Raw genomic sequence first — 16,576 nt, 5'->3', positions numbered from 1 at the left:
AGATTCAGGTATCAGATTTGGTCAATATGATTATTCTAATGGGTAAATATCATATTCATTGCAGTAAGTGGAGATGTTCTAAGCCTTCCTATGTTTGGTTTATAAATGATTTTAAATTGTGTTTTTCCTCACTGAAAAAGATCAAATCTTCTAAAATTACAGGAAAAATGTGGAGCAACATATCTATAAGAAATTACTGTTTTGATTAATCTCCCCTTGTGTGCCGCTCTAAATATTGACATTTTATTTTCTGTACCCTTTTTGTATTTATTTATTTATAAAGGACAACACACATTAATCAACATTTCTGTCAATGTGCCAGTGTTAGCCAGCCGGCTAATTTTCAACTATAGTCCTTCGGCCAGATGATTTTAGACTAGAGCAGCAAGAAGCAGCAAGATTTTAGTGCAGGTTAAACTACACAGACAGAAAATCAACGAGACATTAGTACAGATTAAACTACACAAGCAAGAGTCAACCATACACCATACAGACAGCTAAAACAACAGAAAAGCTTTCTCAGCTTGCCATGCAGAGCCACAGGAAGCATCAAAAACCCCAGCACAGCTACACATCAAACAGTATCCACCTTCAGCATAGGAAGCCATGCAAACATCAGAACACATAGTAACATAGACCTAACCCATCTTCTAATACTGCTCAACCATGCAAAGCCGTAGCAGCAGTAATGAAAAGATAATACTAGGCTACATCAGTCGTTAGGTATGCGTTAATATTACACTGATTGTTAAGATGGTGAAATATTTAAAATACAATTTAATTTTTCATACATCCCCAAGAAAAAATACAGGGCGAGTTAAACTTGATACCGGGCAAGATATCAACACATCAAACATGTTAGCAGCAGTTTATCAGTAATAACAACAATACTATAAAAGATACTGGTTTAAAAATGTTCACAACTCTGACTATGCAAGAGCCAGACCTTGAGACTTTGTGTGAAATGATGGTAGGTGGTGCAGTTTCTTATTTCATTTGGTAAAGTGTTCCATCTATTAGAGGCTCTAACAGAAAAACACGATTGACTGAAGGAGCTGGACCTGTAAGGGGTTACACAGCCTCTCAGAACAGACCGAGTAGTTCTATTGTTAGAATTTTTTTGTTTTATAAAATTATTGAGCGGTGGAGGAGCTTTGCCATTCAGGATTTTAAACATTAGGCAGATGTTAGGCAGAAGGATGCCATGTTTGTTAAGAATTTTACAATAATGATAAGTATTGTGTTTTCTGTCTAACACTTTGAGGGCTTGTTTATACAAAGAAAGAACAGGCTTAAGGGTTGTATCTTTTGCTTGCGTCCAGCTTGTCATACAATATAGTAGATGAGGGATAATCATTGAATCCAAATATAATTTTGCTGCTGAAGTTGTTAGGCAGCTTCTTATATATCTAAAATTGGCTATATTGTATTTAGTTATTCGGATTACTTTTTTCACTTGTTTTTTGAAAGACAAGTTGGAGTCAAGGATGATACCAAGATATTTGACATGAGAGACAACTTTAATATTCTCACCAGACACATAAATTTTGTGGTCACAATCTGCAGTAGAGTGTGTCTTAGAAAAAAACATACAAACAGTTTTCTTAGCATTTAGACACAGGTGAGAATCTTGAAGCTATGTAGTTACATTTTCCATTGCTAAATTAAGTTTACGAATTACTTCTTTTTTAGTTTTTGCATGGACGTATATTATAGTATCATCTGCATACATCTGAGCTCCACACCCTGTACAAATTGATGGTAAGTCATTTACATATAAGCTAAACAACAGAGGTCCTAAGATAGAACCTTGGGGCACACCCATCTCATTGATCATAAAGGGTGATGTTTCATTACCCACTCTTACACACTGAATCCTAACCTTTACCCTAACGTCATCTAATTTGTACGTGTGTATAAAAGACAACTTATACTTATAATCAGCTATACTGTACGATGGAAACATGTTTGAGGCTTTTTATCAACTGTACAAAATCCTTGTTGAACTACTCCCAAATTAGCCTGTATTTTATCCTCATGCTGTTATTTTATCTATAGTTGAGCAAGATAAAAAAAAAAAACTGTAGGCCCTCAAAGTCAGCCAAATTGTTGTGACTAATGTTACCGTTGTAGACCCACTACATTTATAGTTACGTCATACTATCTGGCCAACTTTAAGACACCATGTCTTTTCCGACAGCGTGCGGAAACAGGTTAGGTCAGGATTGTGCATATAGTTTGTGCATACTAATTACTGCTACATTGTCAGTACATTTAGCTTCCACTTGAAATGATGTACAGAATTTCAAATATTAATTATTTACAACAGTCAGTGTTTTCATTTACTAGGCAGGCCTATGACGATGAAATTGATATACTATACTCAGCAAAAAAAGAAACGTCCTGCCACTTTCAACTGCTTTTATATTTTAAGCAAACTTAACATATGCAAATATTTGCATGAACATTAAAAGATGTAACAACTAAGACATGAACTGAACAATTTTCACAGACATGTGACTAACATAAATGGAATAATGTGTCCCTGAATAAAGGGGGGGTCAAAATCAAAAGTAGCCCTCAGTATCTGGTGTGGCCACCAGCTGTAGTAAGTACTACAGTACATCTCTTCCTCATGTACTGCACCAGACTGGCCAGTTCTTGCGGTTGTTGTTGCCATCCTGTACCTGTCCCGCAGGTGGGATATTCGGATGTACCGATACTATGCAGGTGTTGTTACACCTGGCCTGCCACTGCGAGGACGATCAGCTGTGCTTCCTGTCTCTCTGTAGTGCTGTCTGGCGTCTCACAGTAGGGACATTGCAATGTATTGCCCTGGCCACATCTGCTGTCCTCATGCCTCCTTGCACCATGCCTAAGGCACATTCACGCAGATTAGCAGGGACCCTGGGCGTCTTTCTTTTGGGGTTTTTCAGAGTCAGTAGAAAGGTCTCTTTACTTTCCTAATTTTCTTATAACTGACTTTAATTACCTACCGCCCTTAAACTGTTATTGTCTTTTCGACCGTTCAACAGGTGCATGCTCATTAATTGTTTGGTTCATTGAACAAGCATGGAAAACATTGTTTAAACCCTTTACAATGAAGATCTCTAAAGTTATTTTTACAAAAGTATCTTTAAATCACAGTGTCCTAGAAAAAGGGCAGTTTCTGTCTTTTGCTGAGTATAGAAAATTACAAAAACAAAAGTTCCAAATATTTAGTTTTTATTCTGAAGGTTTTGGACACTGCAAGAAGAACTTAGTTGCGAGTCCAGAACTCAAGTGACCTCTTTTCATGTGCTGAAAGAGCATGGGCGTACACAGTATAAGTTAAAACATACTGCACTGTTCTATAAACCAAGATTATACAACTGTATGACTTATTGATACATCTGGACTGGCATGTTCTTGGATCAGACTGTGCCTTCACTTTTCAATTTATAACCAAATTGTTTTTTTAGTCTTTGGACAGAATTATTTTCACAGCATTTTTTTCACATCAGCCTTTATCACAGTATAAATCTCCCTGTTAAAAGGTTAAACTAAAAAAGGAAACTGTTAACATGATTTCTCAGAAATCAGTTGTTGAAATTGTTTTGGCAAGTGTTTGACTAGTGGAACCAAGTGATTTATAATCTGAGCTTGTCCGTAAACATTAGGTGAAGCTCTCTTTCAGAACTACCTGGACCATCCATGAGCGTTACATTTCACTTCATTTTTGTTTTTGGATTGAGTTCAACCAGCAGACTTTCCCAGTGTCAGTTAAAATCTTTGTGTACACACACACACACACACACACACACACACACAACTTTGTGGACGGGGGAGGAAGCTGGCCCTCACCTTTTTCTGTCAGATGGAGATAAGGAAAAACAAGTAAAAAGACAAAGAAAAGTTAAATTTCAGGTCATGTAAAGAGTAAGCTTTCAGATTACCAATGAAATAAATAATGAAATAAGCAACCAACACAAATGCCTGACCACCATTATTGGAGAATGATGCTAAAAAAAGTGTTGATGTCAGCCGCGAGTCTTTACGTACTGTTAAAAGATTTTTAACAAGGATCACTCAAATTTGGTATTTAGGGTAGTGACAAAGACATGTACTATGACAGGATACTTTACAGTTGATTGTCAAAGATGTCAATGGTAATAGTACATTTAAAAAAAAAAAAAAAAAAACTCAAGTAATTACATTATAAATGCTAAATATGAATTAAAGAAATCAAAGGAAAACATTAAAGTTGGAAAAAAAAGCCTATGAAAACATTTATCAGCTGGACTTCAGCCAGGCTCTAACATTAAGCAGAACAAGATGTGACAACTATTGAGGAGCATACTGATGCAAACCAACCTCAGGTGACGTTTGGGGAGCTCTGGCTGGGTAAAAGGGCCACAGCCATTCTAGAACAGACAGAGAGAGATTTCAGAAAACTAGTGGGAAAATAATGAAGTGCAGAAAAGTGCAACAAATTGTAACACTCAAACCATCTTTTAAGGCTGGAGTCATACGATTTCAGCATCGGGCAAGACACTGAACACGATTGTTAGGACAGGACCTTGTGTGGTACCTTGCTGCCATTGGTGTGTGTGTGTGTGTGTGTGTGTGTGTGTGTGTGTGTGTGTGTGTGTGTGTGTGTGTAATAATGGTGAATAAGAGACAAATTGTTAAGTTCTTTGGATAAAAGCACTACATTAATGCAGTCCATTTGCCATGATCAAACTACACACCTACTCAAGTGGTCAACTACTAGTTAATGCTCTAGTCAGCCGTATGGTTTTAAGTCAGCATCATCAGATTTACATTTGTGATTAATGTGCAAATCAACGTTTGTATATATTGTTGGTGTAGTGCCACAACAACCGCCTGTGTATTATACCTGAAGACGTTTTGCTGCCAAGCGCTTTGACCTGCGAACAAGTGGTGTGTTGGACTCATCTGGCACTGACATTTTCCTGCAAAGGTAAACACAAAGTATTATGTGAGATTACAATAACAGTAGTTTCCCACTATTCCTCTAATGTAAGATTTTATAGCCTTTCCCAAGTTTTATGTCTTCATTGTGTACTTTGTTGGAGTATGGAAAAAGGCAGGATAAAAAGGTCAACTTTCAGGGATGTCTTTAGGACAATGGGAACTTCTTGGTTGGGAAAACAAAGTGAAGTCAATTTTACAATTTGAGCCGTTTTAAAAATCCCAAACTACACTTAAGAGGCATAATGGGCTTGTAATATGTGGCTGGAACCAAACCAAAAAGAGTTTTAACACACTGCCGCTCTGCTCGCATATCTTGCTGCCATACTGGAAGCTGTTATTTTGTGCATTTTAAGGTTGAGTAACGGTTCCCTTGCTCACAACAACATACCCAAAGAAGTACAATCAAATGATCAGTAAATAAATCAACTAAAACATTATTTTTTTTAAATACAAAAATGTAAATGGCAGGGTTTTATAACACTGTACAAGGGTATCTGCACATTTTTAACAGCAAATTTAATGATTTTTAAGACCTTTTTTAAGTCCTCTAAAAAAGGAAAATTTGAGACTTTACCACGCCAAAAAAAAAACAGGAAAAAGTTCAGCGTGACACGACTGTCACTGCCCGATGCGAGTCGAGTCCAGATGTGAGTTGCGCATAGTGTATTTGATACCGATGTTGGTAGAAGTTGCTTCTCTCCACACTGTAACAATTTTAACAAAATAATTTGTCAACTTTTTCCAACATGACATCATTAGTACACCCTCCTCTTTATCACATTGGTCCAGCTTTGTTGGAGATATGTTGGGATAAGGTCTGGCTTCTGCTGCAGAAGGTTTTTTCTGACTAATAAAGTCAAAGACATCTCTTTTAAAATGCTTCATATGTTTTACCCAACCAACCACTATTTACAGAAGCTCAAAAAAGACATTAACGTAAACTGTACATTCTGTGGGTAAAGAAACTCTTGTGCATTTATTTTGGTTATGCCCTCGTACTAAATTACTTTGGAGTAAACTGTCTCGATACTTAGCTGATCTTATTTAACCTGAATTCTCCTTGTGCTGGGAACATTTACTTTTTGGTTTCATTAACTATGACACAAATCTCACCTCTCAATTTTATTTAAATCGACCGGATTTTAAATTTTGACCAAATTTTACATCCATAAGTCCTAATTCCAAAATAAAAGCCCTAACTTCATAGAGCTGTCCGTTCACATTAAGCACTACATTTCTACTATATCCTGTTGCAGTGATAAGAAGGTTGTTAGAACACACCATTTGTACTTTTCAAATGCTTTATGTAAATTGAGTTGTTTTTTTTTTATCATTTTATTTTTTGTATCTCCCCTGGCGTTCTTGACCTGTTTGTATTGTATACACTTGAGGCTGTATACTTATGTGCTCAAGGTGTGTGTAGGTCCATTTTTATTGTATTGCATTACAGAAGTCTCTCGTTAGCAGGTTCTTGTAGGCTACTTGGCGCATGCTCAACTCACATCTGCACTCGTCGCAGAGTGACGCATGCGCAACTCACACCTGCAGCGTAGCGCGGCACAGCTCACCATAGCCTCGCTCAAGACAGGTCACAGGGACACGACAACTTTTATGCCAAGTGCTGATTCGCCCTACAACCCCCTGACATGGTTGACTGTGTAGATGAGAAGATACAAACTACTTGCCTGCGACGACACATACTTCTGGTGCTTCTCTGCTTTCGTGTGTGAATCAAGCGCTATGTGGCCCATTGTCCCCAGCTGTATCGTCTTTTTTACATTAAGCACACCTTGCTTCATGATTACTGGCTGTTTTCTTAAGCCACCCCAGATACTTTTTTGTCCTCCAACCAATTGTCACTAAACAAACACTTTCCCATGCTTGCGATTTCGCTTCAACCAAAATGCCGTGGTGGCGAACCATCAACGCAACGCATTCATCAATCACTTACTCATCAGTCACCTATGGAATGATGCAGGTTGCACCGACATAGATCAAAGTGCTGCCCTCAGATGGTGCGCTGGTCAAATTGCGGTTGAGGGAAAAAAAAAAAAAAAAAAAGGATGACCAGTCATACTCGGTCCCACATGAAATTTAAGAATTTAAGACCTCCTTATCGTAAATTCCAGATTTTAAGATTAAGATTTATTTAAGACTTTTAAGGACCCGCGGGGACCCTGCTAAAAGACATCAGGAAAACCGACAAAACGGTCGAAGAAGTGACAAACACATCAAGAACGGCCACAAAAATCATCAAATGTTTTATTTTATTTTTAAAACCGTGCCAAAAAAAGTCGAAAAAAAGAAGTCAAAGACGTTTAGGCGCCGGGAATTTCTCTTTGCAGGAAAAACTCTGCTTGAACTTGTATTTACTAAAGTAAGAGACAGAACAGGAAGTGGATAAACTCGCAGATGTAAAAGCTGTAAAGGCGCTGACACACCAACCCGATTATTGGCCGTCGGACAGTGTGGCGAGCTCCGTGACTTAGCGCCGCCTGCTGTTATGGAGACGCATTATGCCTCGCGCACGCGCAGAACGTACGCTCAAGTCGGCGTCGCTTCGGTGTGTTCCGTGGCACTTTTCGGGTTGGTGTGTCAGAGGCTTAATGATGACAGACATAAACTCTGTGAGACTCACTCCTCAAAGTTGATGTATTTGACGACGAAGGCGTTGGATTCGTTCGCCCAGACGCCCCAGATGTCTGTCGGGGTCAGAGAGAAATCCACCAGAGTCTCCTGCTGACAAACAGTCATTAAAACTCTTATAAAAACAACACGAGTCAGAACAGAACAGGGTTTCTAAAACACCAAGCAGCAGAGGCGTGGTCCAGGTTCTAGTGGTGGCTGAAAAGGCAAATATTTTTTCAGAAAGAAAAGTTGATTTTCAGGAAAAAGGTTGAATAGATTCAGTAAATCCTTGGTGATAATCGGATCAGATTAAAGTTGATATTTGAAGTGTTATGTTGAGGTGTTTTTAGGCTAGATGAGAGACAACAAGTGACTGATCACTACCTGTGTGGTGAAGAGGGAGGAGATGTGCTCGAGGCTGTAGCGCCGGTTATCGGCGGCGACCAGCTGCAGCACGGTGAACTGTCCCCTCTGAGGGACGGCGAAGTAGACGCAGAGACACAGACCCGTGTTCGGGGAGAACGCCAGGCGCAGACGGTGGCCGTTACCAGGGTTACGCTTCACGCCTTTACAGGCCGGCATGTAGGCCAACATGTCGGCCTCCAGCACACACGCCTGCTCCTAAACACACACAAACACTAAACTTATAACGCTGCAGTAACAAGAATCACAAGAGGCCGATTACAACACAATCGCTTGAAAAAAAAAAAAAAAACGGCAAAATTGTCAAAAAACAGCATCAAAAACCTTGAAAAAGACACAGAAAACGTCAAAACAAGAGAAAAAGACAGCCGGTAAACACCAGATGTCCTCTCAGCCTTTTATAAGTTACAAATGTCAAAAAATGTGCAAAAAGATTCCCAAAATAAGTGCAGAAAACAGCCAAATCAGCTTCAAAAATGTTGGGAAAAAAAGCTTCAAAAGCATCTAAAAAAAACTTGTAGGAATGATGCAGTACTCAGAATATCAAGAGGCTGATAACACCACAACACTCAGCAATCAATCACATCAATGGACTCGAAAAGTGGGACAAAAATGCTGTAAAAAAGCAACAAAACAAATAAAATAGTGGTAAAATCTTCAGTATATGGTCCAGTTCTGAGTCTGGGTGCTCTGGTTTCATGCGTTAAGCAGCCGTCAAACATTTGGGTTTGACTGCAGCACAGAGTCGGCGCCAGAGCAGATCTACTGGAGGGGCACTGGGTCATCGGCGGGGGGGCACTGTCGTTTTGAGAAATATTCTAACTAATTGCCTTTTTGAGGGGCTTAACATATTCAAAAACTCACCAAAATTGGCGGTCGCATCAAGTCTGGTGAAAGTTTACGTATTTTAAGTGTTTCGGGAATAGGCGCACAAAAATGGCTCGCTAGCGCCCCCTACAAAATTAATAAAATTGAGCCCCTGCAGTACGTTTAACGTAGACTAACGAAACTTGGTACACATGTGTAACATGTCAAGACGGACAAAAATCGAAATTGGAGCCATACCCTAAACCCAACAGGAAGTCCACCATTTTGAGTGTTTAGCGATGAACGAAGTGGCTGTAACTACAGTGTACATTGTCATATCTGCTTGAAATTTCCCACAATCAACAAGGGTCCAGGCCTGAGGACATCTACAGGCCAAAATTGACTTTTGGTCATAGCGCACCCCGCTGGCAACAGGAAATCAGCCTTATATAACAAACAAACAAACAAACATCATCCGATTTACATGAAAGTTATGTGTGGTCTACATGTGATAATGAGCCACCCCCTATACTTTAACCACACCCACTTACTCAGGCCACGCCCCATTTCATAACATTTGAACCGTTTAAGGTAGTCTTGTGTGAGGTGTCATTAAACTCAGCAGAGAGTTCCTTCTTTGTTGGTGATGTTTGGCCCGCCCCCTATGCTTTACCCACGCCCCCTTTTATAACTGATGACCGGTTTGATGTAGTGTCTTGTGTGAGGTATCGTTGAACTCAGCAGGGAGTTCCCTTTTCATTGGTGACGATTTACGGTGTCTGAGTGCCACGCAAATGCACGGTCGCAAGGAGCGACGTCCGCCAGTAACCCCGACACGCACACAGGCATGAGGGCCCGTCCATCGCTGCTTGCAGCTTTAATGATTAATTATTACTTCATTAGCGAATTCCGTTTTTTGACGTTAATTTCCACATCATGCCACCACGTAGCAGATCTAACTTTACTTACTCCACTTAATTTGGAACGCACCGCGCTCAGGAGAGAAACAAGAGAGTGGCAGATTCCAGCTGGCTTGTCATTGTGTATCTCCTTTTTAATATAAGAAACTTTTAAAATGAAATCCAGCAGTGCTATTTGCGCTTGTACTGAGTGATAATTGTTCCATAAGCACCTTGTAAAATCCAACTCCAATCTTAAAAAAAAAAAAAAAAAAAATTGTTATTAATGTTTAATCGGCGCTGTCTCACCGTCACGTTGTCCGCTACGGAGCACAGGAAGAGGAGATGGCCCGACTGCATGGAATACAGGATAGCATCAAATACCCTAGCATTAGATAACGGCAGAACACAGTGTAAATAACTAAATATCCGTCTTTAATACTGTGCATATATCATCAAATGTCAAAGTCTGGAAATACAGCCGTTAAGCTCTCGCGCAATCGTTACACTTAATGTCGGTCCTAATTTTAATACTGTTCGTGACAAAACCTGCATGAAGAAAAGTGTGTTTGCCTATTAGACTTTTGTCTTCAAATTGTATCTCGGGGTGGGGGATACCACTAGTTGATGCTGTGATTTTGGCAAGGTGTTAACAATCACAAATTGTTGTAAACCTATAAATACTGCGGTGAACCTGTGCGTAATGCTACACGATGGCACTGCTGGCCGTGCAGGAGGACTAACCCCCAGTGGAAGAATCAGGAGAGAAAGAGATGACTGGCTAATATGCCGATTTAGATTTCCTAAAGCTGAGCTCTTGGATCTAGGTTTTGAATTGGGTCCAGTAGAGAGGGCAACGTGCCGGAACCGTGCCATCCCGGTCCAAATACAGGTCCTCGCCACTCTGGGGGCCACCGGCTGTTTGCAGAGGGAAATGTCAGACAGCTAAGTGTTTTATATAAATATTATATACAGTCAGGTCCATAAATATTGGGACATCAACATAATTCTAATCTTTTTGGCTCTATACACCACTACAACGGATTTGAAATGAAACAAACAAGATGTGCTTTAACTGCAGACTTTCAGCTTTAATTGGAGGGTATTTACATCCAAATCAGGTGAACGGTGTAGGAATTACAACAGTTTGTATATGTGCCTCCCACTTTTTAAGGGACCAAAAGTAATGGGACAATTGGCTGCTCAGCTGTTCCATGGCCAGGTGTGTGTTATTCCCTCATTACCCCATTTACAAGGAGCAGATAAAAGGTCCAGAGTTCATTTCAAGTGTGCCATTTGCATTTGGAATCTGTTGCTGTCAACTCGCAATATGAGATCCAAAGAGCTGTCACTATCAGTGAAGCAAGCCATCATTAGGCTGAAAAAAACAAAACAAACCCATCAGAGAGATAGCAAAAACATTAGGTCTGGCTAAATCAACTGTTTGGAACATTCTTAAAAAGAAAGAATGCACCGGTGAGCTCAGCAACACCAAAAGACCTGGAAGACCACGGAAAACAACTGTGGTGGATGACCGAAGAATTCTTTCCCTGGTGAAGAAAACACCCTTCACAACAGTTGGCCAGATCAAGAACACTCTCCAGGAGGTAGGTGTATGTGTGTCAAAGTCAACAATCAAGAGAAGACTTCACCAGAGTGAATACAGAAGGTTCACCACAAGATGTAAACCATTGGTGAGCCTCAAAAACAGGAAGGCCAGATTAGAGTTTGCCAAACATCATCTAAAAAAGCCTTCACAGTTCTGGAACAACATCCTATGGACAGATGAGACCAAGATCAACTTGTACCAGAGTGATGGGAAGAGTATGGAGACGGAAAGGAACTGCTCATGATCCAAAGCATACCACCTCATCAGTGAAGCATGGTGGTGGCAGTGTCATGGCGTGGGCATGTATGGCTGCCAATGGAACTGGTTCTCTCTCGTATTTATTGATGATGTGACTGCTGACAAAAGCAGCAGGATGAATTCTGAAGTGTTTTGGGCAATATTATCTGCTCATATTCAGCCAAATGCTTCAGAACTCATTGGACGGCGCTTCACAGTGCAGATGGACAATGACCCGAAGCATACTGCGAAAGCAACCAAAGAGTTTTTTAAGGGAAAGAAGTGGAATGTTATGCAATGTCCAAGTCAATCACCTGACCTGAATCCGATTGAGCACTTGCTGAAGACAAAACTGAAGGGAAAATGCCCCAAGAACAAGCAGGAACTGAAGACAGTTGCAGTAGAGGCCTGGCAGAGCATCACCAGGGATGAAACCCAGCGTCTGGTGATGTCTATGCGTTCCAGACTTCAGGCTGTATTGACTGCAAAGGATTTGCAACCAAGTATTAAAAAGTGAAAGATTTGATTTATGATTGTTAATCTATCCCATTACTTTTGGTCCCTTAAAAAGTGGGAGGCACATATACAAACTGTTGTAATTCCTACACCGTTCACCTGATTTGGATGTAAATACCCTCAAATTAAAGCTGAAAGTCTGCAGTTAAAGCACATCTTGTTTGTTTCATTTCAAATCCATTGTAGTGGTGTATAGAGCCAAAAAGATTAGAATTGTGTTGATGTCCCAATATTTATGGACCTGACTGTATAATCTTCAACTTGGATAGCCTATAATATCTAGTATATATAGTTAAGTTTGGGAAAAGCGCTATATAAATTTATTATTATTATTATTATTATTATTATTATTATTATTATTATTATATCTTATCATAGAGGTCTGGTATATTGAAACTGTCCCTGAGTGATACCTGCCGTTTTGGAAGGTATTACTAATATAGGTAGTCTATAGATTTAGGTTTTAGGTTTCCTTACACTGTTCGAGAACAGGCCGAATTTATAATTCAATTTGCAGCAATTCACCAGCGTCTGAGAAGTTTTTTGCTTTTTCCCCCGCCAGTCGTCATGAGGATATTTTTTGCCACGCCATGGCCTGTGGTAGGGGGAGGCACGGCCCTCGAATGCCCCACCATAGCGCCGACACTGCTGCAGCATGAAGATTAGACAGACAGATTAGCAATGTTGTTAAAATGATCTTCTCCTCTTCATCAGGTATTTTAAATTACAGGCAGAACTTTACTCAAACCCAGAAGAACTACCACTTCTCCCGCAGAATTTAAGTGTTTTTCAACAAGACTTCAGAGAATCTAAGACTTCTTAAGGCCTAAACTTTGATTTAGAACTTTTAGACTATTTTAGACTTGTTAAGAGTGCAGAAGCCCTGTGGAGAACCGGTATGTGCCGGTCTGATGTACGTGTGAAGCTCGGTGGAGTTTCTCACCCTGAAGGACCACATGCGCAGCTTGTGATCCTGACACAAAGCGAAGATGAAGCAGTCTTCCTCCAGCTCTCCGACAGCCAGACTAAGCGCTCGGTCAGACGGACTCTGATCCCCACGGATCGCTGTCGGCATCCTGGAGCTCCTCTTCAGCTCCACCACCGACATGCTACCTATACACAGAGACAGACACACACACACACACTTTGTAAGCATAGGTGTGATTGGTAAAAGGACAAAAAAGCAGGAAAATATACAGCGCACCCATGACGCTGCGACAGCCCCCCCCCCCCTCATTTAAAAAAAAAAATAAACCATTAAATGGCACTTTCTGGAGAGTTTTGTGCGAAGAAATGGAGAAATTGAGTCTTACGTGATATGTAGGTATTAGGGCATTTAGCATTTACATTACTGTTAATCAGTCATCACTTGATCACACATTGCATTACCTTGTTATAATATAAATAATAGTGCCACATGAAGAGACAGTGCAGCATATGACAGTAGCAACAGCTGAGAAGATTTGGGTCTGTGGTGACCAGGTCCACCTCACACAAACTTCCTTCTCCTATTCTCTCTCCTTACTACCACACCCACACCCACACCCACCCACACCAGCCCACATTACCACGCCCATGCAGCCCCACCCACGGACATTTACGGATTTTTAAACATTTAATGTAACTGGCAAACAATGCTTTCTACTTTTTAAAGAGCACACGTTCATAACAAATTTTTATTTATGCCGTTTGTATGCTGTTACTGTCATTCTCTACAGTATGTAGGTATGTAGTATGTATGTTGTCACTGTCTGTTCAATTGTCCATGTTTCTCTCTGTTGACACTGTACATATTAAGTTATAACTAACTCTGCAATTTAAATGTTTTTTATGGCTGTCTGTGATGATACTTCAGGGTTTTTCCTTGCTCAGAATTTGTCTTTGCGGGAACACACAAAGCAGGGGGGGAGGGGGTCTGGGGGTCCCCCCCCAGGAAATTCTGAGGGTAAAAGACTTCAATTCCTGCATTCTGATACATTTTTAGGCACCAATTTATGGTAAAAAAGGAAATCACAAAATTCTGGTGGCAGGTAACAATTCAAAATACAAAATATAATGGAATATTATTATATTCAGTAGTCCAGTAAGGAGGCTTTCACATCCGGGACATGGGCCGGATACAACAACACTTGACCCTAAAGTCCGGTCAGCAGCAGCTTCTCACTGTGCAGCCGGTCCCCCAGAGCAGCATGATCACCGGGAGGGTCCAGCCTGAACCCTGCAAACAGAGATCCCGTTTGAAGGTGACATGCTTGATTTTGACTGAACGTCCCAATTTAAGTAACCTCTGATCGGGTCGTAGCAAATTAAGTACACTAAGTTTAAGATTAGGTGTTGGTCATTCTCAACACCTTTCTACACTTATCAACTCTGGACTCTGTGCTGCTGCCAGCCTGTGTAACGTATGTTACTCACCATCGATCGACTGTTAGCTTCAGCTGGCTAACGTTAGCTGTCAACCTCCCGACTAGCTAGTGATCTAGCGAGGATTAGCCCTTCAGACCACAGTGGACTTCAGTGGACTCTCCATCCAATCTCCCGACTGGACCTTCGTTTGCCACAACTGCAGGACTCTTTCACAGCTTCCACCGACTGACGGCTCGCCCAGCACATCTTTTCGCTGTAGAGCTCTTTTAGCCATGTTTCCCGGCTCAACACTAAGTTAGTGTGGGCCACTACCTCTCTGCACTGCCGAAAATGGTGCCCCTAAAATATTCCTCACTGCAACTTCTCAACGTCATCTGCTACGTCGCTTCAGCTTGCATTGCCAACATAAAATAAAAATATTGTCCCGTTGTCGGCTTCAGCTAAGAAGATAGTTCGCCCCCACACGTCCAAAATTCTTATTCAAATAACCTTCCGCAACAATTACAGGCTCTTTGGTGGAGCTCTGCTTTGAATGAAGTTACATCGTGACAAATTAATGGACCATTTGCGGAGTGATATGAACGAACGTTGACAGCAGTGACTGGTCATTATGTTTACCAACACCCCCGACCTGTGCCTTGCGACAACCCCCCCCCCAAAAGCGGATTTGCATGATTTACGAGAGCTTCATTTTCAGGTCAGAAAAGCTGGATTTCCGGAATTATCCGGAAGAATCACACCCCTGTGTAAGGATCTTTTTGGGGTTTGTAAACAGCCCTGACGTGTGTCAGAGATTCAGGCATTAGCCTGTGTGTACCTTGCGTGCCGTGCGGCGGCAGAGAGAGCACCACGATGCCTCCGGCCGGTGCAGCCAGAGCGTAGTGAGTTTCTCCAGACTGACTGAGCCAGGCGGTGCTGGTGCTGGGACTCAGCGAGCCGGGGATGACGGCGCTGTGAGCGGCGTCCTGCAGAGTCAGCTTCCCCACGTCAGTGAAGATGGACTGCATGTGTAGCTCCGTCACCAGATCCTGGAACAAACGGGAAAGACACATTTATATCAAACGTTATTTAAAAGGGGTGATAGAATGATTATATAGGGTATTTCACACTGTTCCTTAAAAGGGATACTTCACCGATTTAGCATTAAGCTTTGTCTCAGTAGAAACACGGTAGTATTTTCGAATGACTGTGCTTCCCTCCCTCTTGTCCCCCAACGGGAGTTCAGAGACTGCTGTGTTTTTGTTGTTGTGGAAACATGGCTGAACAACAGTGTACTGGACTATCCAGCTACCAGGCCTGCTGCTCTGCCGCCGGGTAAGACTAGTGGAGGTGGGCTGTGTTAACATGGACTGGTGCAGAAATGGGGTGCTTGTATCCAACTAACTGCTGGTGGAGTTTGTGACTGTTAAATGCCGACCATTCTACATTCCACTCAAATTTACGGCTGTGTTTATACACAGTGTTTACAGCCCACCAAGCGCTAAGGCTAGTATGTGTTAGCTGAACTTTATGGAGCCTATAAATGTGTGTGCACTAAATGTAGCCTGTTTCATATGTCGTTTTTATATAATGTCGTTTTTTTATATTTTAAATGTGTAACACCACTTGAGCCACGGTGAAACGTTGTTTCGTGTATATGGTTGAAATGACAATAAAACACACTTGAGTTGAGTTGAATGTCTCACTGTCTGTAAACGGTAGGCGTGGCTTGGGAGTGGACTCTAAAGCAGCGAAGCAAGTGCATTCTGGGATTTGGTGTCTTTCATCCACATGAGCCAAAAACACAAAAAAAACTTTTCTTGGCCTAGAAGCCACCAATTTCTAAAAAAAAAAAAAAAATAAAAAAAAAACACATCACATTTCTACTACAAAAGTGATCCAATTTAAAGATATATTCATCTTTCCAATGGTGAAATATCCCTTTAAGGTCTCCTAATGGGGTATGTAACACTGGTTGGGCTGAAAATGGCCCGGGTGCTGTTTAATGGGCCCTAATGTAACCCTGTGAAAAAGCCCTGAATGAAACGAGAGGTTTTCTCCCTTATATGGTATGCTCATGAACATTTAACACACTTCAGACTTTTTTATGCGAGAAATAAACTATGTACAGCTC

At 41.1% G+C, this 16,576-nt stretch overlaps 1 protein-coding gene across 1 annotated transcript in view; it reads right to left on the bottom strand.

The window, feature by feature from the left end:
* Positions 1–2,736: 2,736 nt before the first annotated feature.
* LOC116045085 overlaps positions 2,737–16,576 on the bottom strand; it is a 29,948-nt gene continuing 16,108 nt past the window's right edge. The window contains exons 9-16 of the mRNA XM_036008299.1: positions 15,281–15,491; positions 13,040–13,209; positions 7,990–8,226; positions 7,616–7,713; positions 5,729–5,824; positions 4,880–4,955; positions 4,354–4,403; positions 2,737–2,875 (exon numbers count right to left, since the gene is read on the bottom strand). Coding sequence (XP_035864192.1) covers positions 2,737–2,875; positions 4,354–4,403; positions 4,880–4,955; positions 5,729–5,824; positions 7,616–7,713; positions 7,990–8,226; positions 13,040–13,209; positions 15,281–15,491 — 1,077 coding nt within the window. The remainder of the gene's footprint in view (positions 2,876–4,353; positions 4,404–4,879; positions 4,956–5,728; positions 5,825–7,615; positions 7,714–7,989; positions 8,227–13,039; positions 13,210–15,280; positions 15,492–16,576) is intronic.

Source organism: Sander lucioperca, chromosome 2 (assembly GCF_008315115.2).
Source record: "Sander lucioperca isolate FBNREF2018 chromosome 2, SLUC_FBN_1.2, whole genome shotgun sequence".
In the NCBI taxonomy this organism is placed as follows: Eukaryota; Metazoa; Chordata; class Actinopteri; order Perciformes; family Percidae; genus Sander; species Sander lucioperca.
This window is presented reverse-complemented; position numbering and strand designations above follow the sequence as displayed.